The sequence below is a fragment of the Micromys minutus genome (genome assembly GCF_963924665.1).
Source record: "Micromys minutus genome assembly, chromosome: 21".
NCBI classification, from domain to species: Eukaryota; Metazoa; Chordata; class Mammalia; order Rodentia; family Muridae; genus Micromys; species Micromys minutus.
Genome location: NC_137956.1, coordinates 40,633,865 through 40,656,491, shown reverse-complemented (window position 1 = coordinate 40,656,491; position 22,627 = coordinate 40,633,865). Strand labels below are relative to the sequence as shown.

Genomic DNA, 22,627 nt, shown 5'->3' with positions numbered 1-22,627 from the left:
GGGAGAACGACCCAGGGTCCCATTATGCAGCAAGGGTCTGGTATTCAAGGATTCCTCACTGACCAACAAAAGGGGGACTCTGTTCTTAAGGCCCAGAAAAGGACTAGCTTAGTAGAGTACTTGGCCTAGCACACACAAAGCTCTAGGTTCTATTCCCAGCACCTCATAAACAAGGCCGGCATCTGTAATCTAAGTTCTCTGGAGATGGAGCCAGGAGGATCAGAAATTCAAGGACATCTTTGGCTACATGGATGAGTTGAGAGGTAGCCTGGGGTACACGAGACCATGTATTAAAAACAAAAAACAAAACAAAACATTGCCCAGACAGGGTCAAGTTTGCAGGAATCACAGCAGCCAGGGGGACCTATAAGGGAGCAGTCAACCTTCCCTCTTGTCATGAATACACCCTTAGAGTCAAGTCACTGCAGCCAAGGCTGACAGCAGGTACCTCAGGTCTGAGGCCCCGCCATCAGGTGAACCTTTCCCATCTGACGGTCACACAGGTGTTCTCCGTGCATAACCACAGCTCCAAAACAGAAGGGATTCCTCTAGCAGAGGTTGCAAGGAGAGTGGGAAGTGAGTTGCCTCTGCGCGGACTCTGGAAGCTAGGAGTTTAGGCTCTAAGGGTTAGCTGGAGTGCAGGCCTGCAAGACTTCATTTGTGCATTTGCTAAATGCACAGACCACTTATTCAGTGTCCCCACCTCACATTCCCTACCTTGATCCTCATCCTCTGGGCCTTCCTAGTCCTGTCTTGAACCATGTGTGGGCCCTCACAAGGCCTGACGCTGATGCCTCCCAGTATTTGTACCATCTGATGGTTCTGTCAGGGCCTCCCTTTCTCAGTTCAAACCACCTGCTATTTCAGTCCTCCACCCCAGGCCTAAGCCATCGAACTCAGGCACTGGGTGATAGGGACATATATCGAGCACTCCTAGGCCAACAATGTCTGGCATTCTTGATGGCCAGCAGGACAAATGACCATCCAAAGTCTTCCCAAAGTTACTGAGCCAGGCTGAGTTGGAGCCCGAGAACATTCTAGAGGAACACTGCTTTCATGCGGAGGCCAGAGGAAGCCACAGAAGGGTCAGAGGAGACAGCAGAGCAGGCTGGAAGGTAGTGACAAGACCATACTATTGTCTGGAAAGACCCTGGGTGAGGCAGAGCCTGGAAAAGGAGTCCTCAGCAGGACAAAACCCATTCCTCTTCCTGGAGTATGTGCTAACTCTGCACAGGGTCTAGACTGACCTGTCAGCTCTGCGTTACCGGACTTTTGGATCTCTGACCCCAGACTGTAATGTCAGAATGTGACCCGAGAATGTTCAAATAGCACCCCCAGGCCAGTTTCTGTCCCTCCCCCGGTGATCATCTTCCCTTTGGAACCCCCAAATAAGCCTGTTCTTTTCCTTTAAAGGTGTCAAATGCCCTAAGATTCCATGCTGCACGATGTACCCGTGTCAGACCAGGTCTCCTGTATTCATTTGTACATCTCTTTGGCAAAGACCAGCCTCCTCCTTGGGATATCTGCACCCAGGACAGGAACAGCCACGCCCTACTCTTTAGGTTGGGTATCGCTTTCCACCACCTGGGTGTCAGATACATCCCATCCGGCCCCAGCACAGCAGTTCCCTGACTCCGGACTGGTAGCCTCTGGCCCTAGACTGGCTTCCACTCAGAGTACCCCTCCCCCCAAAAAAAACCCTGCCTGGGCTGTCCAGGTGTTGGCAGAAGCAGGAGTCCTCAGAAGGCCTGGCAGAGGGTCAGGGCCCTGTTTGCCTTGAACAGCCACCGGAGCCAGGTGGTCACTTTTCCCTGCAAGGCCCCACAGCTCAGCCAAGCCACAGGGAACACATAAACAGACCTAGGCTGGCCAGTGAGTAGACAAGGAGACCCCATCCATTGCTTCCGTGGTTGTCTATCCAGGCACCTCACAGCATCCACTGGATTCTAGATCTGGTCAGTGGAGTGGCCAGATTCAGCCCTTAACCTGCCTTGAGCATGCCAAGAGGCTCTGCCCTCTCTAGGCCCCTCTCCTCAGAACCAGCAATAAGAGCATCTGAAGGGTCTCTCTAAAGACCCTTAGAAGTAACATCCATCCGAGGGAAGACACACAGCCTTGACCTCTGGTGGGGGCCAAGCCTACAGCCACCAGCTCAGAATGGTATCATGGGACTTCAGGTTCCATTGCTGTCCACCCTCAGCCTGCAAACCTTGCTCAAAACCATCCAGGACGCCTGGCCTGCAGGCTGCAGTGGGCAGGCTATGATAGTCCACACACTCCAGTCCTTACCCCAGGGAGGTGACAGAGGGGCAGACCAGGAGGAGGGAGGGCACTAAGGTTCAAGAGGGATGTCACTGTGTCCCAGAGGTCTGAGAGAATTCAGCCCTTCGGAGTACCTGTGAAGAAGGCACAGCCTTGCCCCAGGGTCCTGAGAGGTCACTGGCTCTGGGACTATGGCTGTGAAGCTTCCAGAACAACTTCCAGGTTGGGTCCAGCTCTTTCCTTGTCCTCGATGCCTTCTTGGCCAACCACAGAATGCTCCCAGCCTGAGGCTACCACAGCAAACTGAAATAAACCTTGGCTTGGTAGGGCTGGTCCAGGAGAGGCCGAGGAGAAAGGGACCATGGAGAGCCTGGGCTGCTGGTTATCTATATGCTGTGTTACCCTGGGCAACCTGCTGCCCTTTCTGAGCCCCACCTTCTCAGAGGCCAGGCAGCACTAGCTTTCTTAACCTGTGTGGACTCAGAGGCCCTGCCTCCCTCTCACATGTGTTCCCAGGCTACGTTTCAGCTTCCTGGACTGGGTTTTTGTCTTCCTGCCTTGTGCAGATAGGCGACCCTCCAGGACTCAAGGGTAAATCATCTACAACTTTCCCCGCTTCAACATCACGGTCATGCAGACAGGGGAGCGTTTAAGTCCAGGCTGAAGGATGGGTTCTGGAACCTGAGAAGGTGGACTCCTGGCTCCTTCAGCAACCTTTGTGGATCAGTCACTTCCTGTAATGCTGGACACAGGGGTCCCTTTGCCAGAATACCTCTGATCGTCATGTAAAGTGCTTGTCCATCCAAGTCAACTTGACCCAGACCCTACAGCATGTGTGAATCAAAGGGTAATGTCGGTGTGGTCCACACAGTAGTTCTTGTCCCCTTAGGCCTTTCTGCTGTATACTACATGCCCCAGTAAGATCACCGACATCACTAAGATAGAAGGGGGCACTGTGCATGGATTTTCATGTGTGTGTGAACTTGTATATTTATTTGTGTTTGTGTCTGCTTGTGGTTCTCTTGGCATGTATACCTGTGTGTCTGTATGTGTGTCAGTGTTTATTTATATCATGTTTGTATATGTCTGTATGTCTTCGAACATAGCTTTTGGTGCATCTGAGAGACTGTTAGTGTCTTACTTTTGTTTGTGTGTGTCTGTGTACGTGTGAGATCTCTCTCTGTATGTGTGTGTGTGTGTGTGTGTGTGTGTGTGTGTGTGTGTGTTTGTGTGTGTACCCGTGGTCTGCGAATGCCGCCTGAGGGTGGAATTTGGCTCTTAGACATGTTTGGTTTGGCTCTCCCAATATTTTCAACATCTTGAGCCAAGATTTAAAAATCAGGATATTTCACATAAAAATTCAGCTTTCCAGCTTCTCTTAAAAATTCAGAAGCCCTGGAAGCCTTAGACCAGGATTCCCATGAGGCCACTCTCCTCCTAAGCTGCATAGGGCCAGCCTCCTCAGCCTCCTTCGACTTGCTTCTCTTGACCACCATTACCTTGAGGGTGGCTGGGTTTGGAGCCCAGAGTGTGTGGTCACTTCTAGATGTTAGCCTTTTGGGGAGTGTGCATGAGAGTGCATATGTGCACATCATAAACCTGTGTGTACTTCTGTGTCTGAGGCATATCTGAATGCTTGCATGTACATCAATGTTTGTATATATGCATGGATGAAGCCAGTGTGTGTATGTGAAATATATGCAAGGCTATGCATGTACCCGTGTGTGTGTGTGTGTGTGTGTGTGTGTGTGTGTGTGTGTGTGTGTGTGTGTGTGAAGGGGGGCATATTCATGGCCATGTGGAGTGTGTGGGCCATTGTGGTCTGGCATGCTCTGCACAGGGGCCTCTTCCGGCCTTTGAGGGAGAATCGGATTCCCGGCTTCTGGCTGGGCTGCCTTGTGGGATTTATTTCTGTCTCAGTGCCCACTGGAGGCCTGAGTAATGGGAACATTTAAAGAAAACCAGAAATACATACGGAAGAGGCAGGCCGGCTAGGAAACTCAGCTCGGATACTCTGCCTGGTCCACAGCTGCAGCAGTCCAAGGCCAGATCTGAGTCTAGGACAAAATAGCCTGGGATCCAGCATGTCTTCCCACACGGTGGATTGCACAGTTCTGACGACTCAGAGGCTTTCCGTGGGCAAGCTCACTACCCCACCAAATTAACAGTAAGCAGGAATGTTCAGGGCAAGGTGAGAGAGGGGATGCCATGTTTGCCTGTGTACAGGCAAGGTGCTCTTCCCAGTGAGGCTTGTAGGAGGTCCACATCTCCAGGTGTCTGTCTGTCTGTCTGTCTGTCTGTCTGTCTGTCTCTCTCTCTCTCTCTCTCTCACACACACACACACACCATACATGCATTTGACTCCCCAGCTCAAAGAACAACAGAAGAACAAGGCTGGTAAGCCTGGCAGAGCTGAATTTTTGCTTAGGTTAGTTAGGACACTTGAAGACTGCCCCAGATAGCTTCCTGGGATTTGTTCTCCCTAGGACACGGTCACACCGTTATTGTGGGTTCAGATTACCTGAATCCACTCTGGATCATCTCTGACAACCTCCTTAATAAGGGACACAGGCCCATGGGAAAGGGAGGAATGCCTCCTGGTGGGGTATCAGGCTATGTTGGTGGCCGGGGAGCAGGCAGTGCTGAACGATGCTTTAGCCTACCAGTCTGGTGTCTCCTGCTGCCACCCAGTGGCCATATGAGGACAGAAGGGAATTTTAGGCCCTGACACAAGTAGTCTCAGCCTTGCTCTATTCTTGGCTGAGGGGCCTCTTGGGGTGGTAGGGATTCTGGGAAAAGTGGTCTTTGGTTTTTTAAAATATCTTGTGTGTGTGTGTGCACGTGTGTATGGTCCATAATGTACCATGAGTAGTGTGTGGAGATCAAAGGACAAACTGGAGGGAGGGAGTCAGTTCTCTGCTACCAGTGGGTCCCCAGAACTAAGATCTGTTCTCAGGCTTTACAGGGATTGCCTTCAGCTGCCCTAGACGTTGGTTTTCTTGAGAAAAGGATTTTACACTAGTTCTAGCTGACTTAGAACTCATGTATAGTCCAGGCTGGCCTTAGTCTGAGCCTCTTGAGTAATAAAATGATGGGCATAAGCCACTAGACTAAACTTTTGTCTCTAAAATTTTTAAGATAAATGTTAGGGGCTGGAGGTGGCTCAGTGGTGAAGATCACTGGCTGCTCTCTCACAGATCCTGGGCTCACACTGGGGCTCACAACCACTTGTAGCTCTAGTTTAGGGGATCTAACACCCTCTTCTGGCCTTGTCAGGCACCATACATGGTGCATGGACATATGTACAGGCAAAACACATTTTAAAAAAAACCTACTGCGTGTGCATGTGAGTATATACATGTCAGAGGACAACTCCATGAAGTGAGTTCTTCCACCTCTGCATGGGTCCCAGGACTCCCACGGATGTCTGACCTGAGCAGCAAGGACTTTTACCTCCCCCCCACCCCCCGCCGCCCCAGCCGTCTCACCAGCTCTTGCTTAAACCTGTGATCTACCTTTGTATTTGGATGTCTCATCTCATTCCGGTTCTTACATCTTCTGTCAGTCTCGCTCAGCAGTCAGCCTTACTGATCTTTCCAAAAGATGCCAGTTTATCTGCCATTCCTCTCACATCCCTGGGCAAGCATTGCTGGCTGCCTTCCTTTCAATGATGGGCAATGTGCCGGCTTAAACCACCCTCATCCTCCTGGCCTCCTCACACCCTTGCAGCTTGCGGGAGCCCTGATATATGATGGCCAGCTAGGAGTGAGAGCGAAAATGGCAGATGGGACTGGAGGGGAATGCAGGCGCCACTGTGAATAGGTGAAGCGGGGTGGTGGCGGAAGACACACGGAGACTCATTCCTAATGGCTTTAAGAATGTGTGTGCATGAGCTATTGTGATCCTATAAAATTCCTGGCCTGAACCTGGTGTACTTACAACAGTTCACCAGGACACTAAGGGTCAGAGTAAACTTTCCAAAGTGGTCTCAGTATCTGCCGCCACCTTGGGCAAACCTTCCTGATCTCCATGCTCAGCATGTCAGTGTAGATGAGAACACTGAGTCTCTTGCACTGAGGTTACTCCATCCGTCTCTGCTGCCTTTTGCCAATCACGTGCTCACCAGAGATCTGCTAGTTCCTCATCTTCAATCTGGGGTTAGGCTGCTGTCTTTTCAAAGGGTCTCCCTATAGTACAGGCTGGCCTCAACTTCCTGCCTCAATCTAAGAGACCTGGGACCATAGGTGTGTAACATCACTTAGAGCTGATTTTCAGGGTTTCTGATCAGTTCTTACATCTAATTCTTGTTGTGCAAAAAGGGATAGCACCTCTTATTTCTCTGAGAATAAAACACTTATTTTAGGGCTATCGGTTCAGCTTCCTTGGCTATATATCCCCCTTTGCTTACATCCATCTGGAATTACAGTTCCAGGGGATCTGATGCCATCTTCTGGCTTCCATGGGCATTAAGGCAGATACAAACATAAACTCAGGCAAAACACATGAAACTAATGAATTCCAGTCTACCCACTGCTTGGTTAGGGGCTACTCTCTGGGCACTGGACCTTAAATTTTTAATGAGATCTATTTGTGTGTGTGTGCCCCCCACTCCCCATGCCCTTGCAAGCTCAGGTATTAGGACAGTGAGCAGGAGACCCAACTCTTAGCTTTTGTAGACCAAGCTGACCTTGAACTCACAGAGATCTGTCTGCCTCTGACTTCTGAGTGTTGAGATTAAAGGTGTGTGACACACCGCCCAGCACATTTTTATAATTCTTGTCTCAATATATATTGGCACGGCATCGTTAGGTCACAGATTGAGATGCCCTACCTTTGTTAGCTTTCTCAACAGGCTAGTCCCAGGGCTGGGGTTGCGGGATTCCCAGTCACCAGGAGTCTGAGTCCATGCCAGAGATCAGCTTCTTGTTGCCACTGTGAACCCTTCATTCCTAGCTGCACTCCTGAAAGCTCTGGATAAGCTGGTCTCCGTCTTTCGAGGGAATCAGGGCCCCAGTCTGTCTGACTACTCAGTGCCTTGCCCTGAGCTAAGACCTTCTGACAGCTGACTCTAAGCCTTCCCATCCCTACATCTCCTCTTGCTTCTCCCTTCTCTTGCCCACCCCCACCTCGACAACCACCTTCTCTACTTTCTGGAATAAGGTATTATGGCCCAGGCTGGCCTCAAGCTCGTTATGTAGCTGAGGATGCTCTGAACTCCTGACTGCTGGGATTACAGTTTATCTGCAGCCATACACAGATCAGAAACTTTCATCGGAAAGATCTGATTTACTCTTTGAGTGTCCTAACTTCTGTGCTCACAAACGCTTTACTGCATGATCTAAGTCCTCAGCACCGTCTGCCAAAGCTGGGCCACTGTAGGGAAGGAACACAACACAGGGACCAGAACACTGCATGGGTTAGGGTGAGAGGAAGCCTAAAATTAACTGTCAGGAGCCAATTTAGGAGATGCTAAAAATTAGCAAGTGACATTCCAGAGATGGGTCCACTTTGGATTAAAATCTACAGTGAAACTCTGGCAGGCAAAGCCCAAGAAATTTATTTTAGTAAAGATTCCTGCTATTAACATGCTTTTCCTGTTATTATATGTGTGTGTGTGTATCTCAATCAATCAATCACTAGGTGTTAGCCCACCCTTTTGAGCAGATCTCTGCAGAACAATGAAGATGTACTGTCTTATAGTGATGCTATATAGACAAACAGATGACTTCTTAATTCTTAATGATGATCCTTAATGATGATTCCTTAAGTTGTATCAGTATTTAAGCTCCTTTTTTAGTGGCCTGCTATTAGGTCTTCTCTGATAATCAAAACTGCATTGAGAACGCTGCCAGTCTTAGTGTCAGGAGTTAATTGCTTCTGAGAGAACAGGCATCTGCTACCCAGAGCACATTCCAAGAGGTTGTAAAACCATTAACCAGAGGTCATAAAAAGGGAACTAATGATTTACTGCAGGTGCTGGGACAGAAGATAAAATATTTACTTGGTCTATCTATACAAAACTTCACTAAAACTTAGTTATGGTTTTTAACTCTCCACGAACCTGCAGAGCTGTGACAGATAATGAATGTTTAGCCAGATAATTACTCCTAATGGATACACATGTAACATTCTGTTGTAAACTTATTCAGTTTATGATTTGAATATATGTGTGAACTTTTTTACCATGTGTATTCTGAAAGATGTATTAGTGCAGAGGACAGAGAGAAAAACCAGAACTGAGCTGAGCTGAGGAACCCTCTTTAGACAGAACTGAACAAGAAGAACCCAGAAGTGAAGGCACAGCACTGAGAGTAAGGGCACTGCTGAGACATCAGAGCAGGAGGACGCAGAGTAGAATGACTTAGAAATGACAGGAGACAAAAACTAAGAGAGAAATGTGCAGAATACAGAAGGAGAGGAAGAGGGGAAGCTGCAGAGAGAAGGAGCAGGCAGCTTCTCCTTACCACGGGACAGAATGGGTCTTTGCTTTTTTTTTTTTTTTTTTTATGTATGCGAGTACACTATAACTGTCTTCAGACACACCAGAAGAGGGCATCGGATCCCATTACAGATGGTTGTGAGCCACCATGTGGTTGCTGGGAATTGAACTCAGGACCTCTGGAAGAGCAGTCGGTGCTCTTAACCACTGAGCCATCTCTCCAGTCCAGGTCTTTTCTTTTTAATTTATTTTATAAAATATTATTATAGCTCACAAAATTTGTTACATAATAATATATGATGAATACACATTTTTTTTTTCTTTTCTTTTTCTTTTCTAAGAAGGGCTGAGGCTTCCACATTTTGGCTTTCCTTTTGAGCTTCATAAAGTCTGAGAGTTGTTTCTTGGGTATTCAGAGCTTTCTAGGGCTAGTATCCAATTATCAGTGGCTGCATATCATGAGTGTTCTTCTGTGACTGGGTTATCTCACACAGGATGATATTCTCTAGTTCCATCCATTTGCCTAGGAATTTCATAAAGTCACTGTTTCTAATAGCTGAGTAGTACTCCATTGTGTAAATGTACTACAATTTCTGTATCCATTCCTCTAATGAAGGACATTTGGGTTCTTTCCAGCTTCTGGCTATTATAAACATGGTGGAGTATGTGTCCTTGTTATATGTTGGAGCATATTTGGGGTATATGTCCAGAAGTAGAATAGGCTGGGTTTTCAGGTAGTATTATGTCCAATTTTCTAAGGAACCACCAAAATGACTTCCAGAGTGGTTGTATCAGCTTACAAACCCTCCCCCCAACAGTGAAGGAGTGTTCCTCTTTCTCAGCATCCTCACTAGAATCTGCTATCATCTGAGTTTCAGGTCTTAATAGCAAAGCAGGCTTAGTTTTTCTTATTAGAGTGAACGCTTTCTTCTTATAGACTTAGGTTTAATTCATTTAGCAATAAAAGGGTAGAAGCTTTTTCTTTCTCTATGCAATAAAGATTGGAGCTCATTTTTCATCCAGAATGAGTTCTTTCTGCACTGGCCCTTGGTCTTCCATATGTTAATATGGATGTGTGTAAGTGTGTAATTATGAGAATGTATGTAAGCTGGGCCCAGGTGGTTTGAATGGAAATGTATACATGTGCATGTGTGATTCTGTATATGAATCTATGTGACTTTAAAAGTTCTTCCTTCTACATCAGCCTGAATGCTGCCAGCCTGTCATCTGGACAGTCAGCTCAGAGGCTCACAGCTCAGACAGGATGTCACAGGCCCAGGCTCCAAGATCACAGCTAAACCCTAGCACAGCAGTCTGATCTCTAACAGGGGACCCACAGCTGACTGGGAGAGGAAGGGAAAGCAGTGTGGTAGCCTCTAATCTGTGATGGTTCTATGTGAAGTTCCTCAGAGCCAGCCCTCCTTACTCTCACAGTGGGAGGGGTCCAGAGGACCTGTGTGAGAGTCTCTCCTTCATTTCTACCAATTATTGCAAAGCCCTGTGAGAGGTCTTAAAGAACACTCTCTGTCTCTTATCTGTGGCCTAAGGGTTCTGAGATGACCACTGCTGACTCTGACTGAAGATTTGGAGCAGAAGGTCAACCTTGGCTCTGCCCACCCTTCAGGCTCAACTAGGCTGGTCCAACCCAGGGGTAAGAACACTAAACATAACCTCTGCATTTTAAGAATCAAAACTCAGAGCAGCTGGAAAACTGGAAACGACAGGTCTCTACTAAATAGAGGTTTATTTCCAGAAATTTTTAAAAGTTCCATTTGCATACATATATACAGATCTCAGCTTTGACTTCTTCCCTACTCAGGGTGGTGGGGACCCTTGGAAGATGAACTGGTCACAACCAACAAAAGCTGAGACTAAGTGGGTTGGCTCAGTTCTCAAGACCCAGAAGTGCTGGCCAGCCTAACCCCATCCCTGTCTGAGACCATCTATCCACAGGATGCGTGTGCTGAACAGAAAGAACATCTCAGTCAGAGTCGCAAGCCTCTTGTCCGGTGGTGGCGTCCACTGCAGAGGCCAGGCTGTCCTCCTGGCCTTTTAGCCGTTCACCTGGACAGAGAGCAAACACATGGTAAAGGGCTGTGCTTCAGTCATTGCCCTGACGACAGGACCCCACAGGCCAGACCGCACTTACGGATCAGCTCTGCGATGGCTCTCTGGGTCCGCTTTTCTAACTTCTCTAGCTTCTTGGCCACGTCTCTCTTGAGGTCCCTGGATCAGGAAGAGGGGGAATTAAGACGCTAAGGGCTTGGTATTGCCCTGGGATCTTCCCACAGTGCTCTGATATTTATATCCTCAGCTTCCTGAGATGCTACTCTGGGGAGACCAAGATGCTAACCTCTGTTCTTCTGGACCCCAAGATCCATCATCCTCCCCAACTCCACTGAGCTAACTGAGGATGTGTACCACAGACCAGTCAAGGCAGAGACTGAGACACAGTGGTGGCTGGCTCCTTAGGATCTTCCTGTTATGTCCCCTAAAGTAGCACCAGAGAGGAACGTGGTGTGGCCAACAGTCAGCGCTAGTCCACTTCTTGCCATAGCCTCCCTCCCACCTCTACTCCTGGGGTTTCCATAAATCCTAAATTCAGCCTGAGTTCTCTGGCTCTGCAGTTCCTACAGCACACACCTCATGCTTGTTTCATCCAATTAAAGCACCACAGACCTACAGTCACAAGGAAACAGCCCTGATATGCCTACAGCCTACAGCACCTTCCCTCACCCATCTTCTCAGCTCAGTCAGAGGGACTTCCAGGCCTCTAGGCTTGAAGACACTGGGTTCCCTACTTCACAGTTAAAACAGAGACATAAGCCCTATGTGCTTGTCCATCCGTTCTCTGCACCGTGGTATCCTGAGCACAAAGGAGTGCACTGGTCAGATGGCACCCAGAGCAGGTGAGTTTTCACCTTACAGAGAGGCTTGAAAGAATGGCTGCTCTTTCATCCGTCGGGCCCCCCGTCAGCACTTTACCCCCAGCCATTACTCATGCCTTACTTAGCCCTATCCCTGACTCTCTTGGACAGAGCTGTGCCTGCAGTGCTTGTCCCTACCTGTCCCTTGGCTGTCCTCCCAGCCAAGGCCTATGACATGCACCAAACATGACCACCCCCCAAACAGCTTGCACCAGCCTGCATGGACAACACTCACCAATCAGGTTTCCGGGGTGCCAGGTTGGCCAGGTCCTACAGAGAGAGAGGAGACAACTCATCAGGGCCAAGGCCCAGCTTCAGGGGAAGTGGACGTAGAAAAATGTAGGCAGGAGAGGAAGGCAGTAGGGTGGGAACAGAGACAGCTGGAAAAGGAAGCAGCACAAGCAGAGGGGCCCCAGGTACTCACCACTTCCTCAATGACAGGCTCTGGCTTGGCCGCCTCCAGCTGCTCCTTCACCTTCTCTTCCACTAGAGGGCGAAAGAACAACACAGGCCTGTTGGGTAGGAGCTGCCACTCCAGAGTGAACAACCTAAGTGGCCCCAGGGAGAAGGAGGGATCCCACCCAGCAACTCTGGAAGACAAGTCTGGGTTTCTTAGGTTGAAGGCAGACCCCAGGGCCCAGAAAGGGACAGAGCAAACTACAGCTGGAGTGGACAGACACAGGCCTCAGGCTTCCAGATGTGAAATGGGGGGTGCCTGTGTACAGGGAGGGGCTTTAAAGTGAAGGCCCTGGGGGGGTTTCCTCTAGGTCTGGCATGGCTGTAATCTGGGTGCCTCATCTTCCCTTCCATCCTACCCAGACTTATGACAGGCACCTCCTGCCTCCACCAAGCCCCTAGGTCTCTTTCTGAGCATCCCTTTCTGGGGACAGATGCCTGAAACATAACAACATGGGCAGTCTTCAGCCCTGTCACCAGGGATGTATCCCTCTGACCTTCTTTTCTTCTGCCGGACTTAAGTCCTGGTGGCCTCCTAGTAGAGGCCGAGGGCCAGTTTCTTGTCCCTCTCCTCCCCTGTGGGTGCCCTCGCCCGACCCTGCCACTGCACCACAGGGTAGGGAAAAGATCAGCAAAAAACAATTGGGCAACTTCTGAATTTTTGATGAGGTTATTTATTCATTCATTACTTGTATGATGAAAAGTTGGTATCAAAAATAAAAAACAAAAACTAAGATTCTTGGATAAGCACAGTGGTGCATGTTAATCCTAACACTCAGGAGGCAGGGGCAGGTGGATCTGTGAGCTCCAGCCCAGCCTGGTCTACACGGTGAGCTCCACAGTGAGATCGTCTGAAAACCAAACAAAGCCAGATTCTTCAGAACAAAGGAAGGTTCTGCTCCTGTGACCAGGAGGCTCCCCCTTCACCCTGGGGCTCTCTCACCCTTAGTCAGGTAGTCAAGGCTTTGGTGTTGCTGTTGGTTTTTTCCTGTGGCTCTATGGTCAGCCTCTCTCTGGGGTCTCCCCAGGGGCACAGGACTTACTGCTTTGCCTTGCTGCCTAAGGACCTCAGGTCACTTCTACTCCCCATGCCCTTGGGGCCTGTGGCCCCTCCAGGATGGCCTCCTTCCTGCCCTCCTGGCCCTTTCATGGTCTCTGAGGTGTGTGAATACCTGTGTCTGGCTTGGTAGCTCTTCTCTGAGGATGACTGGATGGGACATAGGGGGAAGGGGTCCATGTACCTGCAACTGGTTTGGCCTGGGGAACCCGCCTCCTCTTCAGGTCTTCATCCTCTGGGACATAGTTCCGAAGCCTGAGTCCCCTGTGAGAGCAGAGCACAGGCACTTTAAGTGCAAGAGTGAGCTGGGGTGGGATGGGGTGGGATGGGATGGGGTGGGATGGGATGGGGTGGGATGGGGTGAGATGGGGTGGGATGGGATGAGGTGGGATGGGATGAGGTGGGATGGGGTGGGGTGGGATAGGATGGGATGGGGTGGGATGGGGTGGGGTGGGGTGGGATGAGGTGGGATGGGGTGGGATAAGGTGGGATGGGATGGGGTGGGATAAGGTGGGTGCTTCCCGTTTGCAAGTTCCACATTTCCTCCTGTCTGTAGGTGACTGAGTGAAGGGAAGAACTTAAGCACCCCCTACCACACCCCCCCCACCATACTCCCCCACACCCATTCCTCAGAGGCTGGGCCAAGGTGACTGAGGACATTTACTAGTATCTACTGGGTTGTTTCCATTGGCAGTTATGGGAACCCAAGGGGTGCCATTTTCATGAGGTCACACAGCAGAAATTGTACATCTGAGCAAAGCTAAGCCACTCCTCCAAGAGAAAGCCCTCCATACTAGCTCTCCAAACCCAGCTGAACCTCCTCAGAGCCTGCATGTCTTGGAGACAATGTATGCTACACAGTCCATCGTGTTCAGTGGAAAGGGTCTGTGTGTACTGAGTGACATGAAGATGAGAGAGGGGTGGGATGGGGGTGGACAGACAGACAGAGACAGACTGTGTTCAAAAGAGCAGGACTGCCTTTGTACATTATACAAAGATTCCAGGGGGTGGCTTCTGGGTCCGCGGCTATAGTGGATTCAACCAAAACACAGGAGACCCCAATCTATTTTATACCTGATGGGAGTGGCCCACAAAGGCCAATGGGGACAAGGCATAACCATATGCCATGATCTGCTCACAGGCTGGTGAGACTTACAAAGTTCAAACCCTGACAGGTCTTTTGAATGCAACTAGGAAAATCTCAAACCTGGGGGTGTGAAATAGCAGAGGCCAGAATTACCCAGCACAAGCCCAACCCTGGGTCTTTTATTCCAGCTCATCAGATCATCAAATCAAAATCAAATAGAGAGGATTGTCCCTGGGAAGAAGAGACCCTGGCTACCCCACAGGGTAACAAGGTAATGGTTCCTGAGGGACCACTGGGCTTAATTAAGGCAGGTATAGTCAGTGGGCAGACCCTAGGCCAGAGAGACACAGAAGGAACACCTGTTCTCCCCACTCTGTCTTGAACTCTGGCCCCTCATAAAGTCCTAGGTTTTCAGGACAGCCTTCCAACCATGAGAGCTCTGCCTAGGCTAGGTTAAGAGTGCTGGTGCCTTCCCCAGTCCCTGACAGAGCAAGCCATTCCACAGGTTAGGTGCATAATGGTTACAAGTGGCCATACAACTAACTAGTGGTCATGCCTCAGCTTACATACCAATGTACCACCTCTTCCCTCCTGCCAAGGTCCCTGGGTCCGGGCTAAACCAGGGGAGCATCAGTATCCACCCGGCCATCCCACATGTCTAGGGGTACCCTACGCCTGTTCCCTATGCCTGCTCAGGCCTGGGGTGAGCAGCAGGTCACTGGGGTGCACAGTGAGAAGTGGAGCCTATCTGCTGCCATGGTTTTTGTTCCCCACAGAGTGGGGAGAAAAGAGGAACAGAAACTGGGTATAGGAAGCAAATAGCAGGGAATAGAGAGGAGGGTAAAAAAAAAAAATTGAACTCCACAGTCAGATGCAGGGTCCATGAGTAGTAAGAGGGGATTACACAGCAGCAGCTTCACCTGCTGCCCGTGTCCTCGGATGGCCACCAGCATGAAGGGGACCCAGCGAGGAGGAAGCCAGAACAGTGAGACGGCAGCAGCCCTGTGTCCACTGCCCAGCTCATGGAGTTAGACAGACCTGGCAGTCAAGGACACGTAGGCCCTCACTGTGAGAGGTCCCATTTTGGGCCTCAGTTCCCCACATTAGTGAATACAGACGCTGTGCTCTGTGCCTAGCTCTGTATTCAGCTAGGTTCAAACCCTCACCAGAATCACTATGAGAGCAAAGGAAGATCACCCCTACCCCACCCCACTGCCAACGGGCAGGAGTCTCAAGGAAAGGGGCACTGGGTTGTGCTTTGGTCTTTTCTAAGCAAGCCCAAGATTTAATTGTCTTTCCACAAACAACAAACTGGACACAGATATAGTTTAAACATCCACTGGTCAGCCTTGAAAAACCAAGTGGGTCAGGATTGCAGAGGCTACACAGAGAAAACAAGTGAATAACAAGGGCCTCCCTTGAAAAGCTGGGCTCCCTGTAACCTCACAGGCTGGAGAGAGAAAAATGTGGCAGAGCCACATTTGCAGGTCCTGGCAAAGCTCTGGGTTATCCATTGTGACCCTACCTTAAGAATGGAATGAACCTGCAGCATGTCACTTTGCCAGAGATAGAAGTAATCTTACAACACCAGGGTGGCAGATTATCCCTCTGCAGGGGGTGTGATGTAACTGGGCATCTCATCAGTCCCAAAAGGAAGGACCAGGGGGCCCCTAGGCAGCTGTTGGTGAGAGAGGCAATAAGCTCTTTATGGAGAAAAAGAAACAATCCAGAGCTTCATATGAGCTCCAACATAACACTCATGGCTCACTAAAAACCAGGGATGTATTAGAATCATCAGAAATAAACTTTAAAGTTAGGTGTAGTAATGTAAGCTAATATCGAGAAGCTGAGGGTTGGAGAGATGGCTCAGTGGTTAAGAGTACCGACTGTTCTTCCAGAGGTCCTGAGTTCAAATCCCAGCAACCACACGGTGGCTCACAACCGTCTATAATGAGATCTGATGCCCTCTTCTGGTGTGTCTGAAGACAGCGATAGTGTACTCATATATAATAAATACATAAATAAACCTTTAACAAAAAATATTGAAAAGCTGAGGCAGGAGAATTACAAATTTGAGGGTAGCCTGAGCCTCACAGTAAGACTGTCTCCCTAAAATATAAAGCAAAAAAAGAAGTAAATTTTCCACTGTTTTCTATTTCTGCAGGGTTTGGTTGTTATCTATCTATCATCTATCTATCTATCTATCAATCTATCTATCAATCTATCTATCTATCTATCTATCTATCTATCTATCTATCTATCATCTATCTATCTATCTATCATCTATCTATCTATCTATCTATCTATCTATCATCTATCTATCTATCTATCTATCTATCTATCTATCATCTATCTATCTATCTATCATCTATCTATCTATCTATCTATCTATCATCTATCTATCTATCTATCATCTATCTATCTATCTATCTATCATCTATCTATCTGCCTATCTATCTATCTATCTATCTATCTATCATCTATCTATCTATCATCTATCTATCTATCATCTATCTATCTATCTATCTATCTATCTATCTATCTATCTATCATCTATCTATCTATCTATCATCTATCTATCTATCTATCTATTATCTATCTATCTATCATGTGCATGGATGTACACACATGGATCACAGAGGTCAGAATGAGCTTGTAGGAGTGAGTTCTCTTCTTCAACATGGGTATTGAACTCAGGACTGAACTCACGTCATCAGGCTTGACAGCAATCATCTTTAGCCACCAAGCCTTCTTCACAGTCTTGTTTTCTTCCTTTTAGAATGGGTCTCATGTATCCCATGGTGAAGTCCTGAGCCCCCAGCATCTACCCCCAAGTGCTAGGTTAACAGGCATTCACCACTATACCCAGGATACCTATGAAAAATGATAAGATTTACATACTTATAAACCATACGCAGGAAATACATTTTAAAGAGATAATGACTGAGCTTTGAATTCAGTTTTGTTATGTGCACTGTGCTGGCTTTCTATTGGATATCTTCCTGCCTCTGCTTCTCAAGTGGTGGTGGGAATACAGGCATGCACCACCATGCCCAGCAACGACTGAATGTTCACACAGAACCACACAGAACTTAATGAAACACGATGGAGAGTTGGCTCAGAGGCTAAGGGGATGCTGCTCTGGTAGAAACCCAAGTTCAGTTTGCAGTACAGACGTGGTAGCTCACAACCATCCGTAACTCCAGTTCAAAGGAATATGACGCTTTTCTGACCTCCTTGGGCACGGCACTTAAGTGATGCCTACATATACAGGAAAGAATTGTCAAACCACAAATAGATTAAAGAAGACTATTGGATTCCAGGCTGGGGTTGTAGCTCCGAGGAGGGAGCACTGGGTTTAATCCCTAATATGCACGAACCAAGCATGGTGGTGCATCTTTGTAGTAATCCTGGGGTTCAGAAGGTAGAGCCAGGTGGAATGGAAGTTCAAGGTGGGTTACATAATGGGTTTGAAGCCAGGCTGGGATGCCTGAAGTGCTGCCATAAACAAGAAAAACCATGAACTTCAAAGAAGAGTATATGTAGGCAAACCACTGCCAAATAACTAAACAGTAACAAAGAGAAGCAAATTAAAGACATCCAGTCTTCACTGAAGAAGCAGAAACTGACAGCCAAGGCCGTGGAGTAAGGTGCAGGCTTAGGTGAAGGCTGAGGTAGGCACACTGAGTTCTAGACAGTCTCAGCTATTCAGTAAGACCCCTTTCTTAAACTAAACCAAACAAGACACCCCCACCCCTGCAAAGTAAAACAAAACAAAAATAAAATATAAAGTAGATGTGGTCCTGCTCACCCTTAACGCTAGGATTTAGGCAGTAGAGGCTGGAGTAAGGGCTCAAGGCTAGCCTGGGCTACAAAATGAGCTCTTATCTCAGACAAACAAGTGAAAATATAACACAATAAGATAGAACAAAGGGCATAAAGAGTGACAAATGGTACCTGCTCCCTGCATGTCCTGGGTCTATAGCAGGACATGTAGAACTACTGCTCCTACTTGTTTGGTTTGGTTTTTTAAGACAGGGTTTCTTTGTGTAGCTCTGCCAGTTCTAGAACTTGTTCTGTAGACCAGGCTGGCCTTGAACTCACAGAGATCCACCTGCCTCTGCTTCCCCAGTGCTAGGATTAAAAGCTGGCTACTACTGTTTTTCAACAAACTACTTTTTAGGGCATTTGTTAAGAATGTATTCTGTCAGGCTGGAGAGATGGCTCAATGGTTAAGAGCACTTACTGCTCTTCCACAGGTCCTGAATTAAATTCCCAGCAACCACATGGTGGCTCACAACCATTTGTAATGGGATCTGACGCCCTCTTCTACAGTGTACTTATGTATAATAAATAAATAAATCTTAAAAAAAAAGAGACTGTACTGTTTTTCCTATGAAAAACATTAAAATAAAAGAGAGGGGAAAGAGACCATATTAACAAGGTAACAGAAAGAGGAAATGGAATGGTGTCTTAAGAGATCCAGGACAACAGGTGAGGTGCCAGGTTCTCAGGAACAGCCCAGCATGTCTCCTGGCCTCCCTCACCCAGCATGCCTCCTGGGCTCCCTCACCCAGCATGCCTCCTGGCCTCCCTCACCCAGCATGTCTCCTGGCCTCCCTCACCCAGCATGCATGTCTCCTGGGCCATTGCCACAGCTGAGCAGCCTTCCCTCTGCAGACTGGGTATGGTAGGACTAACAGCGTCAGCCAGAACAGTAAGGCTAGCCATACCCTCTGCCCTCTTAGTGGGCCAGGAAATGTTGATGCTACCTGTACTCACACAGCAGGTAGCCGTTTTTCTTGAGGTCTTGGGAGCCAAATGCTGGTTCTGTTCTGCACCCGGGCCCCTTAGCATAGGGGAGCTGTTGAGGAAGAGGGGTCTAGAGCCCTGGACTTCCAACAGTATGGCCCAGACCCAAATCTCAGTTTTAATGCTGTTCAGACATGGGCAGGACTATGCTACGATCACTATCCACATGGAAGCCAAGGTCATCCATCTCTCCTGAGGTTTGGGGTGTGAAAGGCTGAAGTTGTCTGAACTGACTACAGCAGAGTCTTCCAGATGAGATGTTTCTCATTTCCATGTTCCTGCTCCAGAAGCTCATTGGCCCTGAGAGCTCTGCCAGTCAGGACAAACAAAGAAGACCTACAGCACAAAGGACAAAGCCTTGTATGTAGCCAGCAACAAGCCACTCTGCACACACAGGCAGAGCCCTCATAGCTGGTTAATGGGCCAAACAGAAACTGGTCTTTGTGTTGCCCCATAGGGTCACTGTCCCAGTAGCTGAGGCTCAGCCAAAGGGCCTCTTTCCTTTCTACCAGTGTGCCATTCCAGTTTGTCTGGTCTCCACCAACCTGCTATCAGTTACTAGTGAGCTTTGGAAACTGGGCCAGCCAGAAGCCGGACTTATCTTACTGGTTGCTGCAGCCTTTTCTGCTCCAAACTGGGTGTGAGGCTGACAAAGGCTGGAGTTTGCACAGGGGGAGAACGAGCCTGGGGCGGAAGCTGCAGTTGTCTGTACACAGATGTCTGCATTCACATGTCCATCTGGACTAGAGGGAAGCTTTGCCACCCCCGAGTGTCTGAGGCTTTGGTCCTTGACATGCGGTGCCCATGTCACCCAGGGCGTCCTCAGCTCCTCACACTGTACCAAAAGAATGTCACATGGTCAAAGGAACAATGAAGACACTCTTAATGGCCTTTTTAGAATGAAGAGCAAAGTAAGAGATGGTGGTGTGCTGGTCACTGGTGGTAGAAATAACCCGAGGGAGGGAAGGCTGGGAAGAGCTAAGAAGTCAGGCCTCACGGTAGACTGCCAGCTTAAAAGTCAGGAGCAGCGGATGGTATTTCCTGTCCCTTTAATACCGTTCAAATGCTGAAACACATAAATCTCCCACATCAGTAAATGTATAGTCAATACGGTTATGATGTAGGTCATTACACAGCCTCTAAAATAACATCTGCAAAGAAGGTTGATGAGGGATGGGAAACACACAGAAACACAACGTTGGCAGTGCTGACATCAAGTGGTATTGTTTATAACACTTTCCTTGGTTTTCTGTAATTTCCAAAATGTCTAATCAATATCTGGTCACCATCTACAACCAGTAATGGACCAGCAGAAATGGGGAGGAAGAGGCGGTTGAGACAGAGGCGGGACAGCTGTGGCAGGGAAGGCCCACAGCAGCCCTGAGCTCCTGGAGCCAGAGAGATCAGAGAACAGGCCTCAAGTGTATGGAATGGGACCAGTGAGCCCAAGATCTCTAGGACAGTGACCTTTGGTCACAAGCACTGAACTTCCCATAAGGCCCCTCAGCTTTGACTGCCAGTGTCTGAGTTACGCCTTGATATTTCTCTGCAGGAGGCAGACACAAGGCCACCCCCCAGTGTCTCCCCTCTTTCTGGTCCAGGGCCTCTAGTTCTTTCCCTAAGTCTAATTTTTTTTCATGTGGTTCAGGCCCTGCAGCCTGCTCCCTTAACAACACTGCCTAGATCCTTACAGCTCCCTCCCCTAATGTCTTTACCCCACAGGGTGACACTGACCATCTCCTCTTGAGTTCCTATTTGCCGTACATGTGTTCCCCTGCCTTTCAGAGGCAACAGCACACTATGCATGTGCTTTAGGCTCTGCCCTACCAGCTCAGCACTCGGCCTATGCTGTCTCCAGTTGAGGAAAGACATTCATGAGGTACTTGGGGAAGAAATTACAGTAGTCTGTGGGTGTCTAAGGCTCTCAATGACAAGAAGACAACAGGAAGAAAGCTAAGAAGCTACTGTGTCCCCAGCAACAGAGGGTAGGAATGTGGCTGGGTCACAACAGCTACTTAAGCACCATCTATGAGTCTTTAAGGCCAAGCCACAGGGCAATGTCCAGGCTGACATCCTGTTGAGTCTGTTTCTAGAACGGGCACATTTGTATCTATTTCCCTTATCTCCCCCTCATCCCATATCTAGACCTGAATGGGTGCTGCAGCAGGCTTGGTGACCACAGCGAGATCTACCTCCAGGCCAGCTGCAGGGGTTCTAGGTGTGGGCTAGCCTGGAGATTCAGGGGACATCACACACTCCTATCTTCTGTGCCACAGTAGTGACTGGAGAAAGTCAATGTCCTCTGTGGATATAAACTCAGAAGTGAAAGGAACCTGAGATTACCTATCTGGTTCCATCCGGTTCCATCTTACTCTTGGCAAACAAGCACCCAGGACGTAACTCACTCATGGAGGAGTCTTTCTCTTTGTCTACCTTATGCTTTCTGCCTACAACTTGGACATTAGCCCATTTTCTCTCCCTGCAGATCCCAAGGATTCTTCACGATCATCCCACTGCCATGAACCTTTGAGGAGATAGCAAGACAGGGTCAGCCAATCCCCATAGCAAGCTTAAAAGTCACAGCTTGCCTCAGCTGGCCACCTTGGTCCCCTCTGATCATCCAGTTCCACTCAGAGGCTGGTAAGAGACAGGCTATATCTCTGCACAGTAAAAGACTCCAGGTAAGTTAAAAGCTAGGGTGAGTCTGCAGGATTCTAGACGTCAGCAATGCCCAGAGAGAATAGCCACTGTGACCACAGAAGGCTTTCATTAAAAAAAATATTTTTTTAAAAAGTTGTGTGCACATGTAAATGTATGCTATACATGTGAGGCTGTCTTCAGGAGCTAGGAGCTAGAAGAGGTGCTGGATAACGCAGAGCAGAAGTTACTGATGGCTGTGAGTCACCCAACCTTAGTCTGGGAACAGAACCCAGGTCCTCTGGAAGAGCAAGCAGTGAGTGAGTGCTCTTACCAGCTGAGCCATCTCTCCAGCCCAAGGCTCTCATTTTTAATGTCCAAAGTACAGAGACACCAGAGCTCTAAGGCCCCATCACACACATCTTTATGCAAATAAATAATACAAAAATGAAGGGAGAGGCAAGGCTCTTTGTGCTCTAGAGAATGACCATGGCTTCTCTCAAGACCCATGAACATATTCAAACCCTGGGCCCACAATCCCACCCTAGGGAGATTGCTGTGGGCAACAGTACCAGTGCTAAGTGGAAGGAAGTAAGAGTTGGGAGGCAGACTCCACCCAGACCCAACCCTGGGCTAAAAGTGCCCTTCAGGGGAATGATCACAGCTCAGAATGATCACAGTGCCTGTCCCAAAATATCAGAGTCGGTGATGTTCAAGGTGAGCATGGAACATGGACACTGCAGACAGACGATCATGGAATGCTTCTGTCACTGGTGCTCAACACTTTCCTTCAGGACATTAAGTGGCTGCTTGACAGCTGAGGAAACTTTACAACAGCTCAGTGGTGTCACTCCAAGGCAGAGGAGACAGTCTTACAGCTGCCTCCCATATTTCAAGGAGGTTGGGTGTCCCCAAACTGCAGGTCTTGAAATCTCCCAATCTTCAGCCTT

At 48.5% G+C, this 22,627-nt stretch overlaps 1 protein-coding gene across 1 annotated transcript in view; it reads right to left on the bottom strand.

Moving 5' to 3' along the window:
* Window positions 1-10,432: 10,432 nt before the first annotated feature.
* CCDC12 (coiled-coil domain containing 12) overlaps window positions 10,433-22,627 on the bottom strand; it is a 51,225-nt gene continuing 39,030 nt past the window's right edge. The window contains exons 3-7 of the mRNA XM_080934197.1: window positions 13,326-13,405; window positions 12,053-12,114; window positions 11,864-11,898; window positions 10,851-10,927; window positions 10,433-10,765 (exon numbers count right to left, since the gene is read on the bottom strand). Of these exons, the coding sequence (XP_080790323.1) occupies window positions 10,683-10,765; window positions 10,851-10,927; window positions 11,864-11,898; window positions 12,053-12,114; window positions 13,326-13,405 (337 nt within the window). The 3' untranslated portion in view covers window positions 10,433-10,682. The remainder of the gene's footprint in view (window positions 10,766-10,850; window positions 10,928-11,863; window positions 11,899-12,052; window positions 12,115-13,325; window positions 13,406-22,627) is intronic.